The sequence below is a fragment of the Dromiciops gliroides genome, chromosome 3, assembly GCF_019393635.1.
Source record: "Dromiciops gliroides isolate mDroGli1 chromosome 3, mDroGli1.pri, whole genome shotgun sequence".
Lineage (NCBI taxonomy): Eukaryota > Metazoa > Chordata > Mammalia > Microbiotheria > Microbiotheriidae > Dromiciops > Dromiciops gliroides.
In genome coordinates this window covers 410,255,230-410,281,906 of record NC_057863.1, presented here as the reverse complement: position 1 = coordinate 410,281,906, position 26,677 = coordinate 410,255,230, and the positions used below count along the sequence as shown (strand labels likewise).

Below are 26,677 nucleotides of genomic sequence, written 5' to 3'. Positions count from 1 at the left end.
ACCTAGGACTGGGATTCCCATCTGTGGTCTATTATGGTAACTCACAACTCTGCATTTTTGCTAGGATAAAGAAGAGGCTCTTTAGCCTAGGAAACTCTGCCTATTAGACTGAAATCATTAGGAATTTCCCAGTCTGTCTCAAGGAGGTCATCCAAACCTGAATCTTGTGCTGTTACATTTTCCCCTGATTCACAGTGAGCAATAATGGCTATTCAATCCCTATATGAACTATTCCCTTTTACAAATGCTTCCTTTCACCCAAGATAGGAATAAAATGTGTCTTCCTGTTATTTGCACCTGAATCACAATAAAAACATGGTCTGAGGCCAGTACAATCTTATTAGGAAAGAGATCTGAACTTTTGACATCAAGTATGCAGCATTCCATTTTGAATGTGAAACAGTTTAATTTAAGAATAATATTTATAATCAAGTATTGTCCCTAGGCATTTATATTTGAATTTACATTATATATCATTTACATATATGTGAAATGAAATGAATACACATGCACTATCTGATTTACCATGCTGCCACCCATAAAAAGTTTATAGTAAAGGTTCTAAAAAGAGCCAGATGACTTCTTTAATTCACACTGCAGGAGACCCTTTGAATTCCTGAGCCAGTCTATACATTTAAACTTATTCCCCACCAGTGTTGACCTTTTTGAGTTCTTTGGGACACAGAACAACTAAGAGAGAATAGAAGAGTCATTGGGGTGCCTCTATTTGGTGAGTTACTAAAGAATGAGGAGTCGGGGCAGCTAGATGGCGCAGTGGATAGAGCACCGGCCCTGGAGTTAGGAGTACCTGAGTTCAAATCCGGCCTCAGACACTTAACACTTACTAGCTGTGTGACCCTGGGCAAGTCACTTAACCCCAATTGCCTCACTAAAAAAAAAAAAAAAAAAGAATGAGGAGTCCATACATTTCATTCACTAGTAGGACTAGTCTGTGGAGGAGCACTAGGCAGCAGCCTAGTGTAGGCCAGGATTATGGCCTCAAAAATATCTCCCCTACATTTTTCCATCCTGTGAGAAATGGGTAATTGTCTCCTCTCAATGTGGATATAACAGTCAGTCATACTCCCCTGACCTGTTTGTAGGACAAAGGTCTCAGATCCCCTCCTCCCCCTCAGGTTAGCAAGGTCACATGGTTCAAGGAGCCCTGGTCTCAATTAGGTCCTCTCCAGAGTTCTGTCCATATAAGGAAGTATAAGGTCCTCTCCTGAGTTATGCCCAAACAAGGAAGAGGGGTGGGAATACTGCATCCGATTAGCTAGTTTTTGCACGTAGATTGTAACCTCGACCAGTGATGAAAAAGGGGAAGGTCCATTTGCGTTAGGGACTAGGGTATAAAACAGGGCCTGCGAGCCCCCTTTCTGGGCACTCACAAGCTGCACACTAGGGTGCCTCCTTCTCATGAGAAGAAAATAAAGCCTTTGTCACCTCGCTGCTGAGTTCCTGAGAATTATTGAGAAGAGGATGGATTTTTCCCTCACACATCCATTAGAGGGTCTTCTATTAACCAGGCTCTTTTCAAATAAAGCAAGTAATTATTGGGAAGATAAATCTTATTGCATTCAAACATTTAGTATTAATTGCTTTAATCAAATGTACCACTTTTTAACTTAAGGGAGTTTTGAAAGGGGCAGGAAGCAATTAGGGAGAAAAAGAAAATTATGCATCATCATTGACCAAGCTTCTAAACTCATGTGGACTACTACCCCTTGGATCCCCTCCCCCAACTCTTCCTTTTCCATTTTTCCTATTGTTAATCCAGGTCTAGAGGTCCCTTGTGGGTGGGGTTAGGGGTAGACCTATGTCCTAGGAATGCTTAGGAATTCCTATATATTACTAACCTGAGCCACTTAATATTTTCCCTAAATGTTGGCCTACATAAAAAATACTTTTTATTTTAATAATAATAATAATAATAATAATAAAGCAGCGTTTCTAGCTTTTTTTTACATAATATAGCTGACTTATGAATTACGCTACATAACAATTTTTTGCACCTTACCTTTTACCACAACCTAAAAACTGGTCTTCTGGTTAATATTTTTTTTTTGTTTTCCTTGACCTAACTGTTTTTCCTGAAAGAGATTTCTAGGAAAAGCTTTAAATCCATCTTGTTCCACAGTAAAGATTTTTTAATGATAATTTTACCTCAGTTTTGATCATCCTAATTCAATGTCTTATTTTTCATTCAGGAGAAACAAGTTTTGTCTGATTATGCAGAGCTTTTAAAATCACAGAATCTTAGAGGTATTAAGTGGCATAAAGATAATTTTCCCCAAATCTTTTGTTTTAATGATGAAGAAAATGAGACCATAACTTGTATTTTTTTCTCCTCTTCCTGAGGCGTTGCTTTATTTCCAGATGTTGGAATATTGCATGAATGGTTAGTATTTTGAAAGGGGAGCATTCAATTTTTATGACCAGTGAATTGAGTTTTTGTAAATGTAATCTTACCATATTTATATATTTACATATTTCATATTTACAAAGTGAGTCCTTTTATAAAATACAGAATTGTTGATGAAGTGAACAACCACGCTCAATTAATGTTCTTTGTTTACTTAAATCAGGATATCTTTTGTTGCATTGTGTATATGCCACATTAAATCAAATCTCTTCCCAGAATTTTGACATTCAATTATTTTCCACTTGACTAATGATCACATATATAGTAATTAAGCTATAGAAGAATTAGTAAAATACCCAAATAACTGACAGAGACAAAAGTTGTGAGTGTAAATTCATAAAAAATTAATTGTAACTATTGTACTTATGGTAGGAAGTTTCAGATTTCCTTCTCAGAAACATTTGGAAAAATAATTCAATTTTCTAAGTGAATTCTCAAGGCAGCAAATGTCCCAAAGGAAAAAAAAATGTTGAAAGGTGATAATGGTGGTGAATGTGATTTAATCGAACCACTTTTAAAATGAAGACAAAGAACCTTTCCATTGTTTGTGCAGATTTCTGGGGGAAAGAAATGAATTCTATTTAGTTTTTCATGCTTTCTCACATTCAACAATTCTGGAAATATAAGGAGTTAGTCTCTGTCTCTCTCTAAAACAGATTTATCCATCTTCCTTGGATGGGTAGGTATAGTCTTATACATAGAGAGAGAATGGTCTATACTCATGACTTCAGAGTACAAAGATGCCTTAGCACCCAAAGGATACCAAGGTGCTGCTTAGTAGATTGGCAGCAATGTTTTCCTTGGAAGCAGAAGACCTGGGTTCAAGTCCAAGAGGTACTCTACCTCCTGCTTTACTAGCTGTGTATTCTTCATCAAGTCAGCATAAAATTCTGAATCTCAATTTCCTTATCTGTAAAATGACAGGATTGGATTGCATGACTTCTCAGATCCCTTTCAAATCTGATATTTTGAAATTTTTAGAGATCTTTCCAGTCTGATCTTCTTGTTTCAAAATAACTCTTGCTAAGTCATTTGCAGCCTAAAATGTAAACTGTAGCTGCTAAATCATAATATAAAGTTATCACAACCACCTGAATTAGATCTTGGTAAATATATTATTTTAATAATTTGTGTCATGTAGCCCTTTCTAGAAGAAAGAATAGCTTTAACAGCAACATTGGAAAATGTATTTTAAGTAGGGGAAAACATTTCATAGATGGGAAAACTGTACAAAGAGATTAAAAGATTTTCCCAAGGTCTTAGGCTGAGTCAGTAGCCTAGCCAGGAATAGACCCTATACTTACTTCCAGACTTTCGGGGGATGTCCAAAAGTGATTTGAAAGTTGCTAGTTGAATTCCCATTTCTACTATTTTTTTACTCTCAGAAGCTAAAATGGTGGTTGGATTCCACTTTTGAGGGTGTAGTGTATACTACATTACCTCTCCTAGACTGTAAACTACTTGGAGGGAGAGACACTTGTCTTATACAGCTTTGTATCCTTCATAGAACCTACCATGTGTAGGTTCCTAAGTGTTTATGGAATGAATTGATGGTTTGGAGTGGCCCTGGGGGAAATGGTCTAGTGAGTCATCACTAGACCAGCTTCACATGAGAACAACAGGGGGATTTCTGTAGTCAATCCAAGGTTTGGATTGAGAGTGATCATAAGAATTTAGTTTGATTTGAGAAATAACTTGGAGTGGATTTAGACTTTGAGTTCAGCCTTAAATTAGGTCTTCTGGAATAAGGACAATTTGGAACCAGTTATATTAGGACGATGGTGGTTAACTTTTCCCATAGGGTGTTCTAGGCTAGAACAACACTCTCAGGAGTCTATGTTGGATTCAGAATAATGCTGAAGTAGGAGGAGAACCAAAAACTGTTGGATTATTTTCTCCTCATCTTTCCACATTCCCAAGCCAAGTATGCTATAGGTTTTCTGGAACCCTAGGTGAAACTGCTCCAGAATCTTTCATTGTATATGGCTAGAGAAAGCAACCCTTGGACTGTGAATGCTTACCCAGTGATGGAACCTCAAGCCTGCACTGTGACCAGGGTTAGCAACTAAAAGCAGGTGTTCCTTGTAGGGCTTCTCGCTGATAGATAACATAGCACACAGCATGTGAAGCTACCCAGTCAACTTAACTCATTGAGCAGCATCAGTCCTTCTTTCCAGCAATTGTTATAATGCTTCCATGGAATAAGCCCGAGACACACAGGCTAATTACAGGAAAAGGAATGATATTTGAAAACAATTTTACCAGTTTCAACTGATTATGAAAAGCTCCAGTTCAGTCAATGTTAAAATAGCAACACTTTGCACATTCACACATCTTCTGTGCCAATGTTTCAAAATGCCTTATAAACAAGAGAGTATTGCTAATGAGGAAATTGAGGAACAAAGTGGTCAAACTACTTGCCCAATATTTACCATCAATTCACTGTACAAGCCAGGAAAAGGAAAAAAAATACAACAAAACAACATAATGCTTGAGGCTTTTCACTCTCCAGTTCCCTGTCCTAGAGAAAACTCTTTCAGAAAATAAGAGGAGGGCCTTAGGACTTTGTTGATATTGGCAACAGCAACCCATGGTCTTTGGTTTCAGTAAAAGGATATTTTTCAAAACTAATATAGTACTGCCAGACACTGCTACCCATGTAAGTATCAGAAGTTGAAAAAAATATACCTTGTGTTCACCTAATCAGTCAGAACAATGGGGGAGGGGGAATCAGGAAAGGGAGGTGATATGGTCTATCCTTTGGACACCATTTTGGCATCTAGTCTGTTTTAATATTTTTGTTGTTATGTATACATCAATCAATCAAGAAGCATTATTATATCCCAGACACTGTCAGTCAAGTGCTTAATAAAGAATTCTTGCCAGTCAAAAACTTCCTTTTGATCCTTACATAGAAGAGGCAAATAATTATTTCAAAGAACCAGAAATATATTATAGATGTACCTCTCTGCACTAGAGCTATTCCTGGAAACAAAATCTTTGTTGCCCTAATCTTTTGTTTTATTGGCTCGCACTTTAATTCTGAAAATGCTGTTTCTTAATTTCAGCTGCAGCTTTATTTTTTTTCCCTGTGGCTTTTAACACTTAGAGCTAAAGTTTACTTGCCCATCTACTCCCATTGCCGACTACCTTGTCAAGTCTTTAGGAACTTGTAAATACTTAAACACTGCTAGAGAAAGATGGGATCTTTTTTTTCAGGAGTTCAGTGGACCTGAGCTCACATGCTTCTGTATGTGAGGGCAGATCTGAGTGAATGAAAAACATTGAAAAGTATTTGGGTAAGTCCTAAAGGTGACCTGGAATTAATATGTTTTTAAAAAATTAAGGTCAAGATTTCTTTTATAATTTATTGCTTAATCCTTGTTTTCTAGATCAGTTTTCCAGTGTAACACAATTTTCTAAAAATGAGGTTCCCTCTTGTACTATGTAGTTTAGATTTGGCCTGGAGAAATCTAAGAAATATCAGATAAATTAAATGTGGCACTATTAGTAGAGAAATAGGAAAAGAAGGGTGAAGTGTTGGCTTCTGGCAAAGTTGTCATGTAGACCAAGTTTGTTTTTCTCACCTCGTGCTCTACCTTCTGTGACATTAAACATTTACAAGTGCTTCCTCTCATCCCCTCCCCATTGATGATGATGATGATAATGGCATTCATACCAACATCAAGAAATGACAACAGCTAGATCACTCAGTGGATAGAACACCAGGCCTGGAGTCAGGAAGATCTGAGTTCAAATCGAGCCTCAGATACTTACTAGCTGTGTAACCTTGGACAAGTCACTTAACCTCTATTTGTACATTTTTCATGTATAAAATGGGGATACACTGGAGAAGAAAATGACAAACTACCCCATTATCTTTGAGAAGAAAGCCTCATCAACATAGTCCATGGGATCATATAGAGTTGGACATGAATGAACAAAAGGAACAACAACATAATGAATTATGGTTTGAAAAGTGATCTTATTTGTTTTTTCACAAAAGACTTGTGAGATGGGTGCTATCAAAAGAGCAAATTTGTGTAAAGTGATTTGTAAACTTTAAAGTGCTCTGTAAATGTTAGCTTCTGCTGCTGCTGCTATACTATTACTATTGATTTACTATCCCCATTTTATAGATGGGGAAACTGAGGCCAGAGAGTAATGTATGATTTGAACCCAAACTTCTCACTCCAGATCTAGCTCTCTTTTCCATTATACCACTAAATTTTCTTTAAAAGGATCATAGAATTTAAATAATGTTTTCCTCTAATATCCTACTTTAATAATGAGGAAACTGAGGTCCAAAGGGATTTGATTACTGTAGAGGCCATCTTCTATAGAAAGACTCAGTAGATAGGTCATATGGGAAGTAAGTGTCAGAGGTAAGATTCAAACTAAGAATCTCTACCTTCAAATACAGAGCCCTTTCCTCTGTACCAGATTGCCTCTTAGGATATTCCCTTCCTTGGACATCTCACAGCACTGTGCTCATACCTTTTCCATGCTCTCATATTCTACTGTGCATTACAGTTGTGTGTCTTTATTTTTGTTTGTTTGTTTTTTTTAGTGAGGCAATTGGGGTTAAGTGACTTGCCTAGGGTCACACAGCTAGTAAGTGTTAAGTGTCTGAGGCCGGATTTGAACTCAGGTACTCCTGACTCCAGGGCCGGTGCTCTATCCACTGCGCCACCTAGCCGCCCCTGTGTGTCTTTATTGCACACAAATTTCTACATGAGTTCTATGCTACAAGACCGAATGAAGGCAAGGACCTTGTCTTATTCTCTAGTGTCGAGTCTAACCATCCACTTAAATAATCACGCCTATCTTATTGGCTCTAGTGTTGAGGAAAGAATCTCCTTACAGAAAAACAACTGTTTTCATATTTACTTATTCAAATATATTGCTCTTCAAGGGAAGACAAACATGTTGAAATTTAGTTGTGTACATATCACAACATCTCACAAGACAGAATGGCAAAAGTAATCAATGGTAATGTTACCTAACTCATGCCTATTGGTTTCTAAGGTTTAGAATAGAATACTGGTTTATTAGTACCTGCAGTTAAACTTTAAAAGGTAATTTTCAAATAAAAAATGAACTTTCCTCTGTTTTAAAGTAAATGCCTTGAGAAAAAAAAAAGATGGTCTGCTTTCAAGCTCTCATTTATTAATTGCAATTAGCAGATATTCAGCTTATCTTTTATATCCTTCTCTAGACTCACCATCCAATTAAAAAATAGGATTTATTTTTGAGGGGAAAATGTTGGGAAGTCCAAACCAACCATACATCTTCCCTAATGCAGCTCTCAAAACCCTTTATCCCATCAGATCACATGGCTAAATAGATGGATGAATATAAAAGCCTTACCCTATGTAGGAAAAGTGGATTAACTCTGACTTATTTTGGTCTGGCAGGGGACACTTTTCCCTCAACCCTGCACCCCCATGCTAGAAGTCTGGGTATTGTAATGCCCAGAAAGCAATTGTTGCAACTGAGCAAGCTGCATGTGAAAAGTGTGTGGTAAGAAGTATTCTTCAAAAATTCCAAAATACAGAACTAACCAGCAACCACAAAGCAGAGGAAGTATAAGCATTAAGTTCTTGTTGATGTATTCAGCATATAAGTCTCTGCAGAGACACTCATCTGTCTGCAGAATTATTTTTCACTGGGTCTCATATTACTTGTTCTCCACAAACAAAAAGGCAGTGATGCACAAAATTTTTTATGGCTTCAGAGCCATGCATCTTGCTATACAACTATCCTATTTGGGTGATTTGTTTCACATATTGGTTGAGGAAAATAGTCTAAGTAGAATGAAGAATGAATTATTGACAATTTTATTTGATTTCTAGAGAAAAATATAAAGAATGCAGATTACTGTGTCCAAAAGATACTGGGTTTCCTCTATTCCATTATGCCTCTCCACCACAGAGATGAAGTATGATATGGGGCCAAGAAAACAACCACTTCCATCTCCCACATCAATCTAGTATGTTTTTATTCTACATTCATCCTATGATACCACCATTTTGGAGGGAAAGGGCAGAGTAAGAAGGAGCCCATTTGGAACAATATCCAATGAAGTACCTGGGCAGAGGGTAAGTAATATTCACAAAATACACCAATTAGATATTAGAGAGCAGTTCACTAAGAAGAAAAAGATATACAGTAATGGAACTGAAGACCCTTCTTTCGAATCAGAGAGATTTGAATTCCCCAATGATTAAGTCAATTTCCTAATGGTACTCTGAGAAGTGGTTTAATTTATTTTCTCTGATGATGTGAGAAATTTGATTTGGCAAATTCTAAGCAAATCTTATAAGTAGACCAGAGAGACATGTTTAGGCTAAATGCAACATCTCATATTTCAATTGGTAGCCAGTTTTGTCCATGAAACAAATACAAAACTCTCCTAATAGTAATGATGCCTGACAACAACAACCTGTACTAGTGAAGGTTAAAGAAATCCCCAAATCTAACATTCAGTAGAGTTTCCAACACTGTGAAGGTTTAGATTCCTGAGGGGAAAGTCCAGGTTAAAAGGTAAAGACCACAATGGTCAAGTTTAATTACATTAGCTAATGAAAAGGAGCCCTTTCCATGATCATGTAAACATCAATTAATTTTAATTCTGCTGAAATTATGAAGGGAAGGGATTTATTGTGTGTCTTATTTTCCCTCTCTCTGTGTGATCTGATGAATGGAGAGCAACTCAGAATTTAGTGGTAGCCTTAGCTTACAAATGTAGGAAAGAGAAGGTGGCGTACAATAATTCCTCATATATTCCTGTCCAACTTTTCCATTTACAAATAAGTCAGCATAAGAACTGCCCATTCCTTGAATATGGAGGGCATGTTGACTCCATCAGGTCCCTAATACACTTCCATCTACCTATCAGTATCTCATCTATTATCCAAGATGAATGTCAAACTATCAACTTTCATCAATATTCATAGGTCTTTTCCATGTTCAATGAATAATACCATGACTGAACAAATGTAGTTGATGTCAGCATCTTAGTGTCAAAGCCTAGGGGCTTAGGATGCTCAGAATTAGGTAGCAGAAAGGAAACACAATGACCCTGCCATGTCCTGTTGAGGCTAATCTGTACAAGTTCTGAGAGGTAAGGGAAAAACACCATATCCTCAGGTTTTAGAGAGACATTCTAAATCTGACACAAACAAATCATTCTCCAAGGGTGACATAATTTCCATGTGGAAAAACAATAAAGTAAAATCATTCTTCAAGTAATAAAAGTTACCATCCTCCAAAGCTGAGACAAGATACACCAGTCAGCTTCCCAACGCATGATCGACTGGTAATGTAGGTTCTGAGGTTGCAGGATGTGGTACCTTAGTTTCACAATTTATAGCAGGGTTGCTAAGGAAGTGATATGCTGATGAAGATAGGGTGAAAATATGCCTTCCCATTGTTTACTCTAATGCACTAGCATTTATTCAAACCATGGGTCCAACACCATGGTTTCCAAGAAGGTCTTGGAAAAAAGAGGCCACCACTTGACACCAGTAATACTTAAGAAAACTTTTGATTATGTCTTATGGTAAAATGCCTTAGACAAGTAGGAGAGAGAAAATGTCACTCTAGGATTCTATGAATTCAAAGATAGTTAAATGAATAAAGCAACCCTAAAGTTATTTCTCTAACTGAGAGGAAGTGCAGTGTAACCCCGACAGGTCTAGACCTAGGTTTGGGAAGAACTGGATTCAGATCTTGACTCAAATGCTTACTAGGTGTGTGATCTTGGCTCAGTCACTTAGCCTCATAGAGTCTCAGTTTCTATATCTGTAAAGTAGAGATAATAATACTTGTAAAACTGACCTAGCTTTGTTGTACTGCAAGTTTTTTAAAATCTGAAAGAACTATGTGTCTATTATTATTATTATTATTATTATACCCTCCCCCCTACACCAATCTCTCTATTCAGCTTTGGATACCTCTTTTTTTCCCTCAAGGCTTAAGTTAGTCATAGATAATAGCTCTCACTCAAAAGTGAATTAATATTTATGTGCCAATAAAATTAATATTTTTCCCACCATAAAGAAACTCAGAATTTAGTGCAAATGAAGATTCAATTCAGAGAGAATTAGAACTTCTATAAATAATTATTGGAGGGGAAAGTAAAACAATGCAGAACATCGTCAGATAACTTAATGTTATTTACAAATGAGCATGGTAATACTTGATAAAAAGGAATTCAAACATCTAATACCTCCAAGATAACTGGTGCCACAGGAACTAGGGCAATCCTAACAAACCATACATGTGATTGCAAAAGGCATCCTTATATCAACATCCTGACACACCGACAAACACAAAATCAGGACTTAGGAGCTATATTGTATTTCCTCTTTTAAAATGCAGGTACAAGGGGCAGCTAGGTGGCACAGTGGATAGAGCACTGGCCCTGGAGTCAGGAGTACCTGAGTTCAAATCCAACCTCAGACACTTAACACTTACTAGCTGTGTGACCCTGGGCAAGTCACTTAACCCCAATTGCCTCACAAAAAAAAAAAATGCAGGTACAAGCAATCAATGAGAAAGCATTTTAAATTCCTTTCAGAAGACTTAGCTAGATATGTAATTCAATTAAATTTAATAAACATTTATTAAGCACCAATGCTAAGGGCTCAGGATAGAAGGACAACATTGACTGGAAGACTTCTCCCACACTCCCCACTTTTTTTAAAATGGGAAAACAACTAACCGGTTTACATCAAGTTCAATTTCTTTATTAAATATTGTTGTAAGAGTAAAGAGGATTTGCTTATTTTTCTTTTGGTTTGCTTTATTTACCTGGGAAGGGCAGTGATTTTCCCCCATTTCTCCACACAGAATCTCCTTGGCCCATTACTCCCACGCAGAGAAGCAAAGCCTTCATAGGGTATGCTGGATGTGCCTGTGACAAACTGCCAATGAAAGTAAAACAGGATAAGAAAATGAAACAGGGTTCAGTGGAAAGGAAAGAAGAATGATCGGTTCTGTTTAACGTTGTTGAGCAAGAGCAGCGTGCTGTTTCCTGCTGGCATCATCTGCTGGCTCTAATTATTATATCAAACGGGGCTTTATTTGTAGGCACAGAATAATCGCAGCACAGAAATTCTCACATCCAGCCAGAGAAGAATGGGAGGTTTGTAATACTACAAGAGGAAGCAAAATTAAATAAAGGAATATTGGATAAATGGGACTTTTAAAATGGCCTCATGTTAACTACAACCTCTTGGGAGTTGGGACCACCTGCCAGAGCTGTTTTAGCCTCTCACCCTGCTTTGGGAGAAAGGGGGAATGACTAGCCTTCATTCAACCATGGAAAGTTAGCAGTTGGTGCATCCTATATGTCCCAAGAAAGATGACAAGTCAACTGAATCCAGCATTTACTGAGGAAGAGGGCAGTGTGGCATAGTGGATAGAGAGGTGGTCTTGAAATCAGGTAAACTCAGTTTCATGTCCTGCTTCTGCCATATGTTGGCTGTGTGACCCTGGGCAAAGTCATTTTACTTCTCAGTACTCCAGGCAACTCCCTAAAATGACAAGCTGCAGAGAAGATGCCAACCAGCATTAGCAGAGAAAATTTCCTCTTCCAGAGAGTTTCCTATAATAACGAAAGCACAGATCTGGTCCCTGGACTATTTAGGCACATGTAATGTGCCTGATGGTTTTAAGACTTGAAAGTCAACAACACTGTACTGATAAAAACAAGAGCCCAATGGGCATCTATCTATCTCACCTGTAACAACCTTAGTCGTTGTTCATTGTTGAATCTTTCTACAGCAGCCCAGAACCACCGGATTACAATATGATTGTCATGATATCCTATCGAAGCAAGAACAAGAATTCATGTTATTTTAATTCTAATTTAAGCTATGAAGAAACATGTTTTAAAAAACCATTCAAATACAAATCATCATTTCAGCTTCTTCAAAAGCAGGGCAGTGATTCCCAACTCAGACTAGGTAGGCATGAAAAAGATAGTCGACTTGGGATTGGAAAACCTGGTTTCAAATCTTGGACCTGCCAATGGTTTAGCCACATGACCTTGAGTAAACCACAAACTCTTTAGGCCTTTGCTTAGTCATCTGCTCTACGGGTTCATCTTCCCTGACTACAAGACAGATCTTCTGAAAATCCCTTCAGAAAAAAAGGGTTGAGTGAGGTTGTACTCCTACCCACTATTATTAACTGCGTTTATGATCAGATCTCTATCTGGGGAAATTCTTCCTCTACCACCATCTAGCTGAGTCAGGAAGTAAAGAAAGCAGCCCTCACCCATTCCCTGTGCTAGTGTACCGATTTTGGTTCATAAACTGCTTAGAAAATGCTGCTGACCTGCCCTTCTAGAGTAAAAATATTGATAAAATGCACACAGTAACATCAATATGAACCAACTTTCACCTCCAATCCCATCATTGTAATATAGCAGGGGATATGAATTGATTGATTTTGAGTGCAGAGAAAAACAACTTGGGGAAAAGAGTTCTAGTTAGTAAAATACCTTAGTTAAATGAGTTAATTTTTCACGATGGAATACCATCTAGGGATTACATGAGGAAACTGGTAGTCCATAGGAGCATAGATTTAGAACTGGAAGGGACATTGGACGTCATCTGGCACAAGCTCTTCATGTTATAGATTAGGAAATTGACATCCAGAGAAGTTAAATGCCTTTGCCCAAGGAAATATAGGTGACAGAGAAAGAATTTAAATGCTGGTCCTTTGACTTCAAAGCCAATGCCCTTTCCACTCTTCCACACTGCCTCTCCTTAGTTTTTAGAGTATTACAGCTTAGAAAAGAAATAATAAAAGTAGAAATTTGCTTTTGGGGAGTGAGAAAAGATTTTAGCCTAGGGCTGGTGTGATGAGATTAAAGAGCCAAGCAGGGGTAGGGAGGTAAAAAGGGCTGATGGAAGATATTTAACATATGTTAAGACTTTTCCCCTTAAGTGCTTCTGAAGATACTTACCTCAAACTATAGAAAACTAAAGATTTATAGCTAAGGGGATTAAAATGATTTAGCTTTTAAATGAGTTGTCTAAAAGTGGAATGGGCTGCTGACGTTATGAGTTTCTTCCACATGATGGTGGAAACTTCTTAAAAGAAGAGGCTGGGGGGCAGCTAGGTAGCCCAGTGGATAAAGCACAGGCCCCGGCTTCAGGAGGAACTGAGTTCAAATCCAGCTTCAGGCATTTGACACTTAACAGCTGTGTGACCCTGGGCAAGTCACTTAACTCTCATTGCCCCGCCCCCCCCCCCAAAAAAAAAGAAAGAAGAGGCTGGAGGACCACTAGTTGGCTATGTTATAATGGGAATTCATTTCCAAAGTGGATGATACAAGATAGTTGCTTAGGTTCCTTCTGGCTCTTAAATTCTATGATTCCATGATCCAGAGGTAGCTAATATTTAGGGTGATCTAAGACAAAATACTTCAGTAAATACTTTACAATGGCCTTCTTGTTTTGTTCATTAATTTCCATTGAAACTGCCTTCTTCCTTTGAACTTACAGAGCTTTCTTGCTAAGTAAAAGTTTTAGGAAAGATTTTATCTTTCCCAAGATTGTATTTGATGCTTACGTAAAATCAAGCTTCATAACTTTAACTTTGCTATTTTTTAAACCAGGCCTATCTCATTGCAGATGAAATTCTAAGGTATTTGTCTGAAATTTTTTTTGGGGGGGTGGGGCAATGAGGGTTAAGTGACTTGCCCAGGGTCACATAGCTAGTAAGTGTCAAGTGTCTGAGGCTGTATTTGAACTCAAGTCCTCCTGAATCCAGGGCCGGTGCTTTATCCACTGTGCCACCTAGCTGCCCCCTATCTGAATTATTTGACTGAAGATTTGAGTCAACTGTTAGAGATAATAATTTCCAAATTATCTGTCTGTCTGTCTGTCTAACTAGCCAGTCACCCATCCATCCATCCATCAATCAATCAATAAGTAGATAATCTACCCAAATTATCTATTTGGAATATCTGTATAGATATTCCCACCCCTCTGTCTGTCTGCCTGCCACATATTAGATAAATAGAAATGTGGCATCATGGCAGGAATGTGCTGGTAAATGTTTAACAAGTGGCTTTCTGGAAAAATGTTCTTATAACACTTTTAAGTTTAATTTGAATTACGAACATTTTCCTCATCACTTTCTTAAATCTAGACAACCATCAAAATAATAAAGCATATCCTGATTTGTAGTATTTGCTGATTTCAAAGATACAAATGCTCACACTGAAAATTTAACAATTGGCTCTTAGAAGCCTGTATAAGCCACTCCCAGCACATCCCTTTACAACAAATAAAGACCTGGCCTTGGAGTCAGAAGGACCTGGGCTCAAGTTCTGACTCTGACACAATTCATTTCACCTCTTAGTGTTCCCAGACAAGTCTGTAAGACTCTGATTGTATTGGCTAGAAGTTGTTTCCATACAGGCAGTTCCCCTTCACAAATGAGATTACAGGTGGAGAAGAAGAAAAAAAGTGTTAGATAACACAGCATTGAGTCAAATAGTAAGTGGTTCAGTGAATCAAGACTTCTTGGTTTGGAAGCACAAAGGGTGGGGCTCTTAAAGTTCCATAGGAGTGGAAGGAGGGATGGGCTGGAGGTGGCTGGCTAGTGATCCCCTGCTTCAAAGCAATTACTTAGTGTTCACATAATCCCATTTCCTCACTAACAATTAATTATGATGACATGCTTGGGTGGTATGTAAATGGCATTTCCCTTGTTTGCCAGATGAGGAAACTAGGGAACGATGGGAACGTGACCTGCTCAAGGTCTCATAAAGAATGATTCAGATCTTTGAGAAGAACAGATGTTCTTCTCAGCACAGAATTCAGACCAAAGTGCCAACCCATACCCCTTCCTTTGGTTAAAGGCTTCAAACTCAGCCAGTTTCACCTCCTCTATATTCTGTGTTGTTTCTCCAGTCACTTAGGTCTATTTCAGCAGTTCCAGCAATGACCAGTTCCAGTTCCCTTGCATCAAAAACAGATACCAGTCTAGCATCCACCACCTGTGAAAGGAAAAGAGTTCGAGGGAATGAGTAAAGGAAATCCCTATTGTGAATATGATTTGTCAGAAGAGTGGTATTGGGAGGAGGAATTTATTAAGTGGTGCTGAATATCCCTTTTCTATGATAAATCAATCAACGAGAATTTATCATTTATTTATATATATCTATAGATCGATTTATGTGAAGGTTTTATATGTAAATGTAAGATGTTATTATAAGGTATAATTTTAACTTGGACCATTGGCATCTACAACAACAACTGACATTTATATAGCACTCAATTTGTGCCAGTGACTATGCTAGGCATTTTACAAATATTTATTATCTGATCCTCACAATGATCCTGGGAGATAGGTACAATTATTATCCCTGTTTTACATATGGGGAAACTGAGGCAAACAGAGGTTAGGTGACTTGCCTGAGGTCACACAGCTAGTAGATATCTGAGAATGGATTTGAACTCAGGTTTTCCTGACTCCAAGCCCAGCATTGCATCCACTGTTCTACTTAGCTGCCCCCAGGTGTCAACACATGATAGGATCACAGGATTGGAAGGGACCTTAGAGGTCATCACCCCCTCATTTTAGAGATGAGGAAATAGACTAAGGGGAGTTATGTGACTTGCCCCAAATCACACAGGTTTGTAAGTGGTAGAGCAAGGATTCAAACTCAAGTTTCGTGACTCCAAGTTCATTTTCCTCCCACTGTACCATCCTGCCTCCCTAACATGTCAAGAGAGCACAGAGAAAGCCCTATAGCACACTGGTTTCTCACGACCACCTCTGCCATGAACTGATGGGAGAATGCGGAGGAGAGTCACACAGGGTGGGGAAGCATGCATGGGTTGCTGTTGGAAACCAATTGTCCTACATGTAGACATCTCAAGCTCAACAGGTCCAAAACAGCTCCTCTTTTCTCCCATACTCTTCCCCCTTCTGATCTTCCCTGTTACTGTTGAGGGGATCACCATCCTCCCAGTCAGTCACCCAGTCTCACAGCCCAGGTGTCATCCTCAGCTACTCTTTCACACTCGTCCTATGTAGCCACTCAGTTTCCGTCTTGTTATTCCTACTTTCAAAACTTCTCTCCTATGGATCCTATTTTTTTTTCTTCTATTCACTAAGCCAACACCCTGGTGTAGGCCCTTGTTATCTCAGACATAAACTATTGCAATAGTCTTCTGGTTCATCCCCCTGCCTCAAATCTCTCCCCACTCCAGTTCATCCTGCATTCGACTGTCAAAATGATCTTCCTTAAGTGCCACTGCTTTTCCTCCGAGACTATCCCCATTTTCACTGTATGTGTCTTGTGTCTACATGGTTATTTGCATGGTCCCCCCCATTATAATGTGAGCTGCTGGGGGTGAGGTGGGGTAAGGACTATGTTTTCATCTTTCTTTGCATCTCTAGTATTTAGCACAATGTCTGGCACAATGTAAGTGTTTAATAAATGCTTGTTGACTGACTGACAATTTTGCAGAAGGGATACATCTATGAGACCACATATCCATAGGATTATTAGGAATTTTTAGTTAAATTAAAGTACTCCCTCTCAGCATCAGAATTTTCCATACTACATCAAAATAATGATTGGTTCAATCTGCTTCTCTGTTCTGAAGAGGCTCTTAGTGGCTTCGAAGGAAAAAGCCTCATTGGAACATACAACTAGCTTGTTCTGACCATTAGGTGTGATCATTTCACACCCTCAAGCATGAGATTTGATTATCCATATCTTAGCATGCATGACTTAAAATGATATTAGTGGTCATTAAATCATCAAATCCTATTTAAATTCTAGTCAAAACATTTAACTCAAAGACCTCTTGAACCAGAGAATTCCATGAATTCAACAATATACCCAACCCACCCTTTTTTCTCAGAAAAATTATCATATAAGCAAAGAGTATTTCTCAAAAATTAATTTGAATAATGTCTTATGTAAAAAGAATACTTCAGGCAGGTAAAGATAATATGTGACATCTGTAGACATAAAAGATGGATCTGACATTTGTGAATGTCCATATATGGATTTTTATATCTGTAGAAACCAAAATTCAAAGCATGCATCACCAGGGCCCAATTTCTTTACCTCATAAAAACCCCGTACTAAGCTCTCTGTCTGTTGAACAACACCCCTCTCAATCCTCCACTTCACCATTCTTTCGATGTATTCTTTCTTGTTCTTCTCAGTGACTGGGATATTGGCACCCCCTGGTTTTAATTCTCGTTCAGTGATCTTGGAACAAATATACAGTTACATAAATATTTTTAATAGAGTCAAAGTATTACAGTTTGGTCACAAAAGAGACCATTATCCATAGCATGAAAACACTTTACCAAACTCTGTATAATTGCATGTACCTCTGTAGTATAAGAATTGTGTCTTCCATACTTTCTTTTTTTTTTCTTTTTAATTTATGGAATAAAACAAGCAGGAGTCTCATAGTATCGGTGCTTATCTCTAATTCTCATTAAACCATGTACACATAGATTCTTTTGAATTAGGCTTAATTTCTTTGAGGCTTTGGCTGTTTTCCATTTGAATAGCTGATAAGGTCTTTTCATAAATCCCAATATAGCTTAGCATTTATTATGCTTTGGTGTCTAAAGTTTAAATGAAGATTTAACTTTGAGAGTATAGGATTTATATACAGATGAGTACTAAGGTTTAAAAGAGAGTAAGAATTATGGAAAATTTTAAAAAGCTAACTGCAAGGTATAGTAATGAAAGAAATCACTGAGGCCCCATCTGCACTAATGCTGTGAGAATAATATAGACCAATGTTACCAATTCTATGTTTCACATCTGTATCAAAATATTGATTCTATTCATTTTACAACTGAATTTACCTGTCTGAATAATAGCTGGGTACAAAAATGTAATTAGTGTGCGGGATTCATGAAAACGAGGGCTTTAAAAATGTATTGGAGACATAGGGAGTAGTTCATAGTGGATATTGTACTTTTGAAAGCAGAGAATAAGAAAGATTACACAATAACATATGTAATATGGTATCATTTTGCTCCTTCCCCTCTGTGATGACACTGTATTCATTACAGACAGCCTCTGCCATGAGGAACACACCTTTACAGCGTAAATGGACACCCTCACCTAATTTAGGAATTATCAAACCAAACCAAGAATATCCATGCCTGATGTTTGTCCACTGACACAGCTGATCACCTAGCAAGAAATTCTAACCAAGTAAATAAAGAATCTGGCCACAATGCTTTAGCATGCACATACCTGTCCAAAAACTTCTTCATTTACGGTAAAGGTGAGGTCTAGGATATCATGTATGTCATTGTCTTTCATCCATTGAAGGCTCTGGTGGAACTCTTCATCAAGGTATTCTAGATCACTCAAATCACACAGACTAATATATTAAAGAGAAAGATGAAGATTTTAAAAATGTTATCAGCAAACACTGACAGATATTAGGAAAAAAGATGAATTAAGCAACAGTGGTTCCTAGCTTTCTGTTACTTAGAGTCTAAAACTGAGCTAGTGAAAAATAATTAAGAAACTTTGTAAAGCTTATACAGCTTAGAGATGGACAGGATTGTAGAGAACATCCACTTCAATGCCCTTATGTTGCAGATGAAGAAATTGAGGTTCAGTGAAATACTCTGTCCTAGAGATACTTAAAATTAAAAGCGAAGTCCTAACTAAAGTCCTATAATGTCCAGTTCAGGGCTGTTGCCACTATGCCACACAGCCTGACAATACTGATCTCTCGATTTATAGAAAGATTAAGATCTGGACCATTTCCAGCTAGAGGGCAATGCGTTTTGAATGAGGAAAGTAGACCAATAGCAGTAAAACCATTCAGGTAGATAGGAAAGTAGAATAAAAATCAATTGATTAATCAAATAGCATTTATTAAGTACCTACAATGTACTAGGCCCTGGGGGCATTTAAAAAAAAAAAGACAAAAATGAAAGTCCCCTACCCCCCTTCAAGGAGTTTACACATCCCAAGAGGGGAAAGGTGAAGGATGAAGGGCAACAAGTGTTGTTATCGGGGAGGGAGTAGTAGCAAATGCAGAGATCAGGAAAGACCTTGGTGAAGCCTGAGCCAAACCTGAAGGAAACTAGAGATTCTAAGTGGTTGGAGTAAGAAGTGAGTGGCCTTTAGGCACTGAGATGAGAGAATGAAGGCCTTTAATTCAACAATCAATTAGCTTTCAAGGATATATGCTTCTATTAGGCATTAGAGCATTTTTCCAGTGGTTCCTTCTTTTTTTTGTTGTTCATTAGAAATTCTTTTTCTGAGTGTCAGGGATTCACTTTAAAGAAGATAGAGGGGAAGATGTTTGGTGGTAGTGCTAGAACTGATGGTCAAGGGTGGAGAGAAATGTGGGTAGTCATAGTATTTCTGCTAGTATCTTTTCACTTTTGTTTCTACTTGTTCCAGAGACTGAACAAAATGCTGCCTACTCGTGCTTGGCCTTGCAATGTACTGCTTATTATAGGACAGAACCAGCTGTTTGCTTCAACGAAAGATTGCTAGCTGCAGTCTTTCATTTTTATAATAGTACTGAAAATTCCCATAGAAGTTTTATTTGTACCTCCCTCCATAAATCTAAGTTCTCCTTTCACAAAGGGATAGCTTTGAGCAAGCAGGGTATCCCAAAGACATACAAAGGGCCACAGAAGATGAGAAATGAGCCAAGAGTAATTTAAAGTTTGTCTCAATGTGAAGTATAAAATCCATCTCAAAGGGAAGAGGACTCTGTGAGTCATAAAGACTAACCCACAACTATTCTATTAATAATCTGAATTAATGCCATAAGCATTCCAAAGCTACATTTGAAGTACAATTGTTTGGAAGAAACATGTGTTACCAAGTATGAGAAAGATAAAATGGTTCAGAAGATAGCAAAACTAAGATTTTGTAAGCAATCCAGAAATAAGGAGGGAGAAAAAGAGAATATGGCCGGACAAATAAACAAAACTTCAAAACTTATTTAGTTTCAGAAAATTTGTACAGCTATAAAAACAATGGCACAATGAAGATTGTTAGCAGATAGGGAAACACAGACTTTGACAACAGGAATTTTCCATTTCAAATAAAGGGAAATACTGTATTTTTTCCATGCTGATTAAAAGAACAATAAAAATACTTTTACTCACATTCTGAGAAGGGCCTTATAAAATGGTCGTGTGAAGAAGGCATCTAACAAATACTGGTGTATAAGTGCAAGGCCAAGGATTCGACCACTAAACCTGAACCTGGACAAGGAAAATATGAAACAGGTTACATGACCTGGGTTGGTAAATTATTCAATGATTCTACATGGCCATAAGGAGTATATATACATCCTAGACTAGGCCTACATTAGGCTAATAATTCACTTCCCAAATTCTGAGTCAAATTTGTATGGCTTAGTTATCTTTGTTATATGAGTAGCTAGGTGGTGCAGTGGATAGAATACTAGGCCTGGTAAAGTTAGGAGGACCTGAGTTCAAATCCACCCTCAGATACTTACTAGCTGTGTAACTCTGGACAAGTCAACAACCTCTGTTTGCCTCAATTTCCTCATCTGTAAAATGGGTTAATAATAGTACCTCCTTCCCAGGGTTGTAGTGAGGACCAAATGAGATAATGATTTTAAAGTACTTAGTACAGTGTTTGGCTTATAACAAGTGCTATATAAATGTTACTTATTACTAAACAGCCAAAGATTTTACAGTATGAATAGTATCGATCATGCACCATTTGTTCTGCCAATATGAGTTGTTCATTGGCATTTCTGAGAAACCCCTGAGGGCTACCACTTAAGGTTTTAACCAATGAATACTGGGAGCCAATGTTAGGGAAAGTGGTACTCATTTTGCTTCTAGTTCTATTGTAATGATCCTAGTGGTATTTCCCTTATATCTACCTAGCACCAACTCATTTTCTGTCACTCTGGTATACAACTAAATAGCTTACTTTGTAGAACTTCCCCTTTTTTCTCTCTCCCTCCTCCTGCTCCTTAATTATGACAGTTATCTTCTCAACCTTCAGGGCAATGAAAATCTCTGCCTATGGAAGTTTTGGGGGTTTCCCACAGACAACACACCATCTTTTAAACAGCTCAAGACACAATTCATTCTGATTCATTTTGGAAACTTTCTTGAAAATAACTGATATCATTCACCTAGATGATTGAAATGTATACCTCTACATTTCAAGAGTAATGATGATTCTAGTGGCTGAATCTGATGACTTCTCTAAGTCAGTTTCTTGGGCAGCAGCAGATATGAGACATACTAACAGTTACATATTGTCCTTTTATGTTTCTTCTACCAAAGTTGGATTCCTCCTACCAAATGTCTGTTAGATACCAGTGATTGCATAACAAATTGATAGCTAAAATGAAGTTAGGATGATAATTGGACATGTCAACCTCTAAACCATAATTACATTTTTCCTCAAGATATTGGTGAAAAGGGGTAGGTAGATGGCGCCCTGGATTCAAGAGGACCTGAGTTCAAATCCAGCCTCAGACACTTGACATTTACTAGCTGTGTGACCCTGGGCAAGTCACTTAACTCTCATTGCCCTGCAAAAAAACCAAAAAAACAAACCCTAATATATATGTGAAAAAAAGAGGGGCACAAATGATCTCAGTATATGACTAAATCATGTTTTACTCAATTTTTCCCAGTGTAAAACAAATAGGTACTCTCAAAAATAGGTACTTTGACATTTTAAATGTCCATGAGTAAAGAGATTTGGAAAAAAATAACAACTTGAAATTAAATCACTTAAATTTTAAAATAAGCTTAACTTGAAATTATCATAAAAAGATTTCATCTTTAAAAAAAAGATTTTATGAAAAATCAGTAGGTAGGCAGTGTAGAAACTCTTGTTTTACAAATGAGCAATAATGTGACTAGCCATTCTTATTGATATTCTATTCCATCATTAATGTCTTTTTTACTGGTGCCCTCTCACCAACCCCATACCCTCTTCTCTGTGCCTAGAGTACTCTCTTCCCTGGTATCTTACTTAGTCAGATGAATTGCTAATGTCTCTGCTTTATCCCTACTTTGCCTGAACATTAGTATGTAAGTTCCCTGAGGGCAGGGACTGACTTTTGCTTCTTTTTATATCCCCAGGGCTTAACATAGTGCCTGACACAGTATGCACTTAAACTTTTACTGATTATTGATAGCTACAGCTGTAGATGCTGAACCAGCTTGCTGTCAGAAACTTCCCCAGATGCTTCCCTCAAGATTCTGCCCAGGGCTAATTTCCTAGCATACTTCCTGCCCTTCTCAATGATGAGGAAGCACAGATGAACTGAACTTTTTTTTGTACTTTTTTTTTTTTAAACAGACCTATAATTTAAATATGGTGGTGAACTTCTAGTGAAAAATTTCCCTTGCATATGCAGGTCGTATTAACTCTACAACATACAGTCTTAGGGAATTACCAGGAAGAAAAGAGACAATGAATGACTTGTCCAGGGTCACAGAGTCGATAGGTATCAGAAAAAGGCCTTGACGCTAGGTCTTCGTGACTCTCAGGCTAACTCTATCCACTAAGCCATGCTGCTTTTGGCTTTTGTACTTTGTCAACTAGGTAATGGCTTAATTAATCTCTTGTGGGTTAGCCTGGGAAGCTCATCATCATTTATAACATAGTTTTTCTGAGATAAAGTGTTCTGTGTTCCAAGCAATCTACTAAGAATAGGCCTATGAAAAAAGAATAATTCAATATGTTGGAGACTGTTTTTGTATTTAAACTGAACCATAAAAGAATTAAATGAGATTTCTAAGCAAAATTATCACTTTAGTCAAGAATTAAGGTAGATATCTGTATTTGAACAAAATCAGAACATATGCATAGAACTAGTGTTAGAGAAAAATAATTAGAGGAAAGCACAATTCCCCCCCAAACCCACCACCTTACCATTCATGGTGATTGTCTACAAAAGCAGACATGGGACTTATTTGTACTGTGTATGTATCATTAGCTGAATATTCAAATAAGCCATAATATGGATTAAAGAGTTCTCTGGATACCAGGAAGAAAAACTCTCTAGAAGGTCCACTGTAATCCAGCCTATAAAAACAAACAAACAATCAGTGTTGTTGTTTTTTTTCCTACCCAATGCTATATGTAGCAAGTATATTTGGCATAGTTCATCATCATCAAGACACACTTGTTAATTATCTATTAAGTGACATAAAGAGAGTTGAGTCGCTGTATCAAATACTACAGAAGACTACTGGAAGCTACACTTCCAGTTCTCCAATGATGAACTTGAAACAATGGTGCAGATAGATATAAAAGATGAAAACATAAGGAAATGTTAAATACACAAGAAAAAGAATACATTGACGATTTCATTAACATAATGTACAAAAGCTCTTTAATAATAAAATATATTATTCAAGAAGATGGTATGGCTAGAAAATGGTACTGGCCAGATGAGGAATGATCATTAAGTACAATAAATAGCCTTGATACCACCCTGGTTCCTCAAAGAAATTAAGAGAATTAGAAAAGGATTTCTAAGCATATTGAGGGAGGACCTTCTATGGATGGAACCTCCAGTCATGAGACGGTATGGTAGAATTGTGATTCGCATGCACAGAGGGAACACCCACATCACTGAAGTCATGGATCTATTAGAGTATGTGAAGAACTGAAGTCAATAAAGTACATGATATAGAATTGTGAGAAATGGGGGAAGAAAAGGAGATCATGGAAGATGTTTGTTTAGAAAAGATGGGGAGAGATTTTCAGCCTCTCTTCAAATATTCAGGAAAGGCATCCTGGAACACTTAGGATCCTAGAACCATAGACTTAAAGCTAGAAAAGAACTTTGGAGATGACCTAGTCCAAAGGCATATTGATAGTAAGAGTGCCAGAATCAAAATTTAAACTGGAGTCTAGCAATTCCTATTCCGTTGTCATTTCTATGACACCATGCTAGATTTCATAAATTACTCAGCCACTATGGAATAAGGTGCTTCTTTCACCATGCACTCACTGCCTTTTTGACTGAAGGGAGAGAGAGGGTTTGACAAATGGCCAAACTGGAATTTTAGAGGCAAAGGATCCCCTGAGAAGATGATCAAAGCAGAACTGGAATGTTTGGATTCAGGTAATTAAGGTTTAAAGTAAATTAGAGAAGACAAAGTTAGAGATAGCCTGGGGATTAGAAAGAGAGAAGGAAGATGAGGAAGCCCTAGGTTGTCGCCCAATAAGTGTTTTTGAAGTGGAGGATGAAGATCTTGAACTTGATCCATAACATTGTATCAGATGTCTACAGATGAGGAAGGCAGCATCACAGTGGAGTTTAGGAGAAGATTTTGGTAGGCCTAGGGCAACGTTGCTGAATTCAAAGGGGTAAGTGAAGTGAAAGTAATGGTCTGAGTGAAACAACCAGGTCTGCTGTTGTAGGGCTGGAGGAGAAAAATGAGGATTCAGATATATTAATACCGGTCAAGAAGTAAGCTATGGCACTACTTAAAAAAGGTAGTCAGAGTCCTCATTTAGGAATTCACTGTGGCCCAGCTAGGAAGGGAGAAGGCCTATGGAAGGCAGATGAACAGAAGAAAAATGCCATTCATTTCATTAATTTTATTTATAATAAATCTCCATCTCATGGGTTGGATTACTTCCAGAAAATGAAAAAGGATTCAGAAAATCATCAGATAGAGAAAACACAAAAAAGTCCAGTCATATGTATTCATTGTCTAATGTCTAGATCAAGTCTCTCTGTGTGGTATTGCTTTGGAGACTATACGAAGTTGAGTTCAACAGACATGGTCCTTGCTTTTAAGGATCTTGAGACATCACATATAGAACATAGAGAGCTGAACGTGAAGCAAATGCATAAATGCTACAAAAATTCATGCAGCATTGTCTTTGCACAACAGGAAGGTAACATTTATTTCCTGCTTAAAAGTTAGCTGTCACATTAGTTCTGAAACATCAGAAACTCATTGCTCTTTGACTTTATTTTGGTCACATCTTCACTCCACGGAAGAAGTTTTTGTTGTTTTCTGAAGAAAAAAAAAAGAGCATCATCTGCATTTTTATTAGGAGTCTTACAGAGTAAGTAGGTAGGTGCTGAAAAAATGTTGACTGAACAAATCAGTGAAGGAATGAGTGGGATTGCAATTTTCCTTGAGGAGCTAGACAAGCGCAGCAGCATGAGGTGTTTATGCTACTCACCACTGCCCAAAGAAAAAGAAGCAATATTTTTCAGAACTCTCATAACTGGAATACGCTTTAAAAGTCTAGTGCTGGGGGCAGCTGGTGGCACAGTGGATAAAGCACCAGCCCTGGATTCAGGAGTTCCTGAGTTCAAATCCGGCCGCAGACACTTGACACTTACTAGTTGTGTGACCCTGGGCAAGTCACTTAACCCCCATTGCCCCACAAAAAAAAAAAAAAAGTCTAGTGCTTTGTAACATTCAAATAAATGCTTTAAAATGTTGAAAACATTGTCATTCTTAGACAGAGACCGGCCTCTCTGTTTTGTCTCTTTACTGTGGTCAGAGTATAATTAAGACTAATACTTTCAGATGGGGCAAAAGAAAAAGGAACAGATTTTTTTTTCCTCAGAGAGAACTAACCTAACCATCAACAGTTCAACTAAGATGAACCATCTTTCTTCATGGGGCAAGTTTTCATCTATCCATTCTTTAATTCTGGATTTAGTTACAAATTCACACTGAGGTCAACACTTAGTTTGTAAGCAAGTTGTCCTTAGTTATGTTTTATATCCTAAATCTCGACAAAACTTGAGAGCAGTTTGAAGAGCAAGATGCCCACTCAAGACTATTTAACTGAACAAAACATGTCAGAGCAGCCCTCCATTCCAGCTATTTCTACCATTTCTCAACAGCATCTTTTATACAAAGAGTTAATATGACTCATATCAGATGGATCATTTGTTGCATTCCTGTTCTGCCAGTCGGGTTGGTTCCACGGCTAAAGCCTTGGCACAGAAATTCAGAAGCTCGTTCAGCAGGCATGTAGCCACACAACAGCTGCAATGAAGAGCATTTTAGTATCCAAATGCAGATGTCCTATGGTAGCAGTGTGGTTTAAGTTCTGGGAAGTGTTATTCCGGCATTTGCCTAACATCATTGCAGTGCTATGCTGTTTGACATACCACACAAACTGTGGGGGCTCTGGTATGAGTTGATGCTTTTTTTCAACTTAGAATCACTGAAAATGGAACATCCATATAATAAATGCAAAGAAAATGATGT

The 26,677-nt window shown here is 37.7% G+C and overlaps 1 protein-coding gene across 4 annotated transcripts in view; it reads right to left on the bottom strand.

Moving 5' to 3' along the window:
- HECW2 (HECT, C2 and WW domain containing E3 ubiquitin protein ligase 2) overlaps positions 1-26,677 on the bottom strand; it is a 449,127-nt gene that overhangs the window by 1,507 nt on the left and 420,943 nt on the right. For all 4 annotated transcript variants that reach the window (XM_043994321.1, XM_043994323.1, XM_043994320.1 and 1 more), the window contains 7 exons: positions 23,355-23,507; positions 20,585-20,683; positions 18,696-18,825; positions 17,538-17,684; positions 15,335-15,449; positions 12,174-12,259; positions 11,243-11,355 (listed from right to left, as the gene is read on the bottom strand). In XM_043994321.1, coding sequence (XP_043850256.1) covers positions 11,243-11,355; positions 12,174-12,259; positions 15,335-15,449; positions 17,538-17,684; positions 18,696-18,825; positions 20,585-20,683; positions 23,355-23,507 — 843 coding nt within the window. The remainder of the gene's footprint in view (positions 1-11,242; positions 11,356-12,173; positions 12,260-15,334; positions 15,450-17,537; positions 17,685-18,695; positions 18,826-20,584; positions 20,684-23,354; positions 23,508-26,677) is intronic.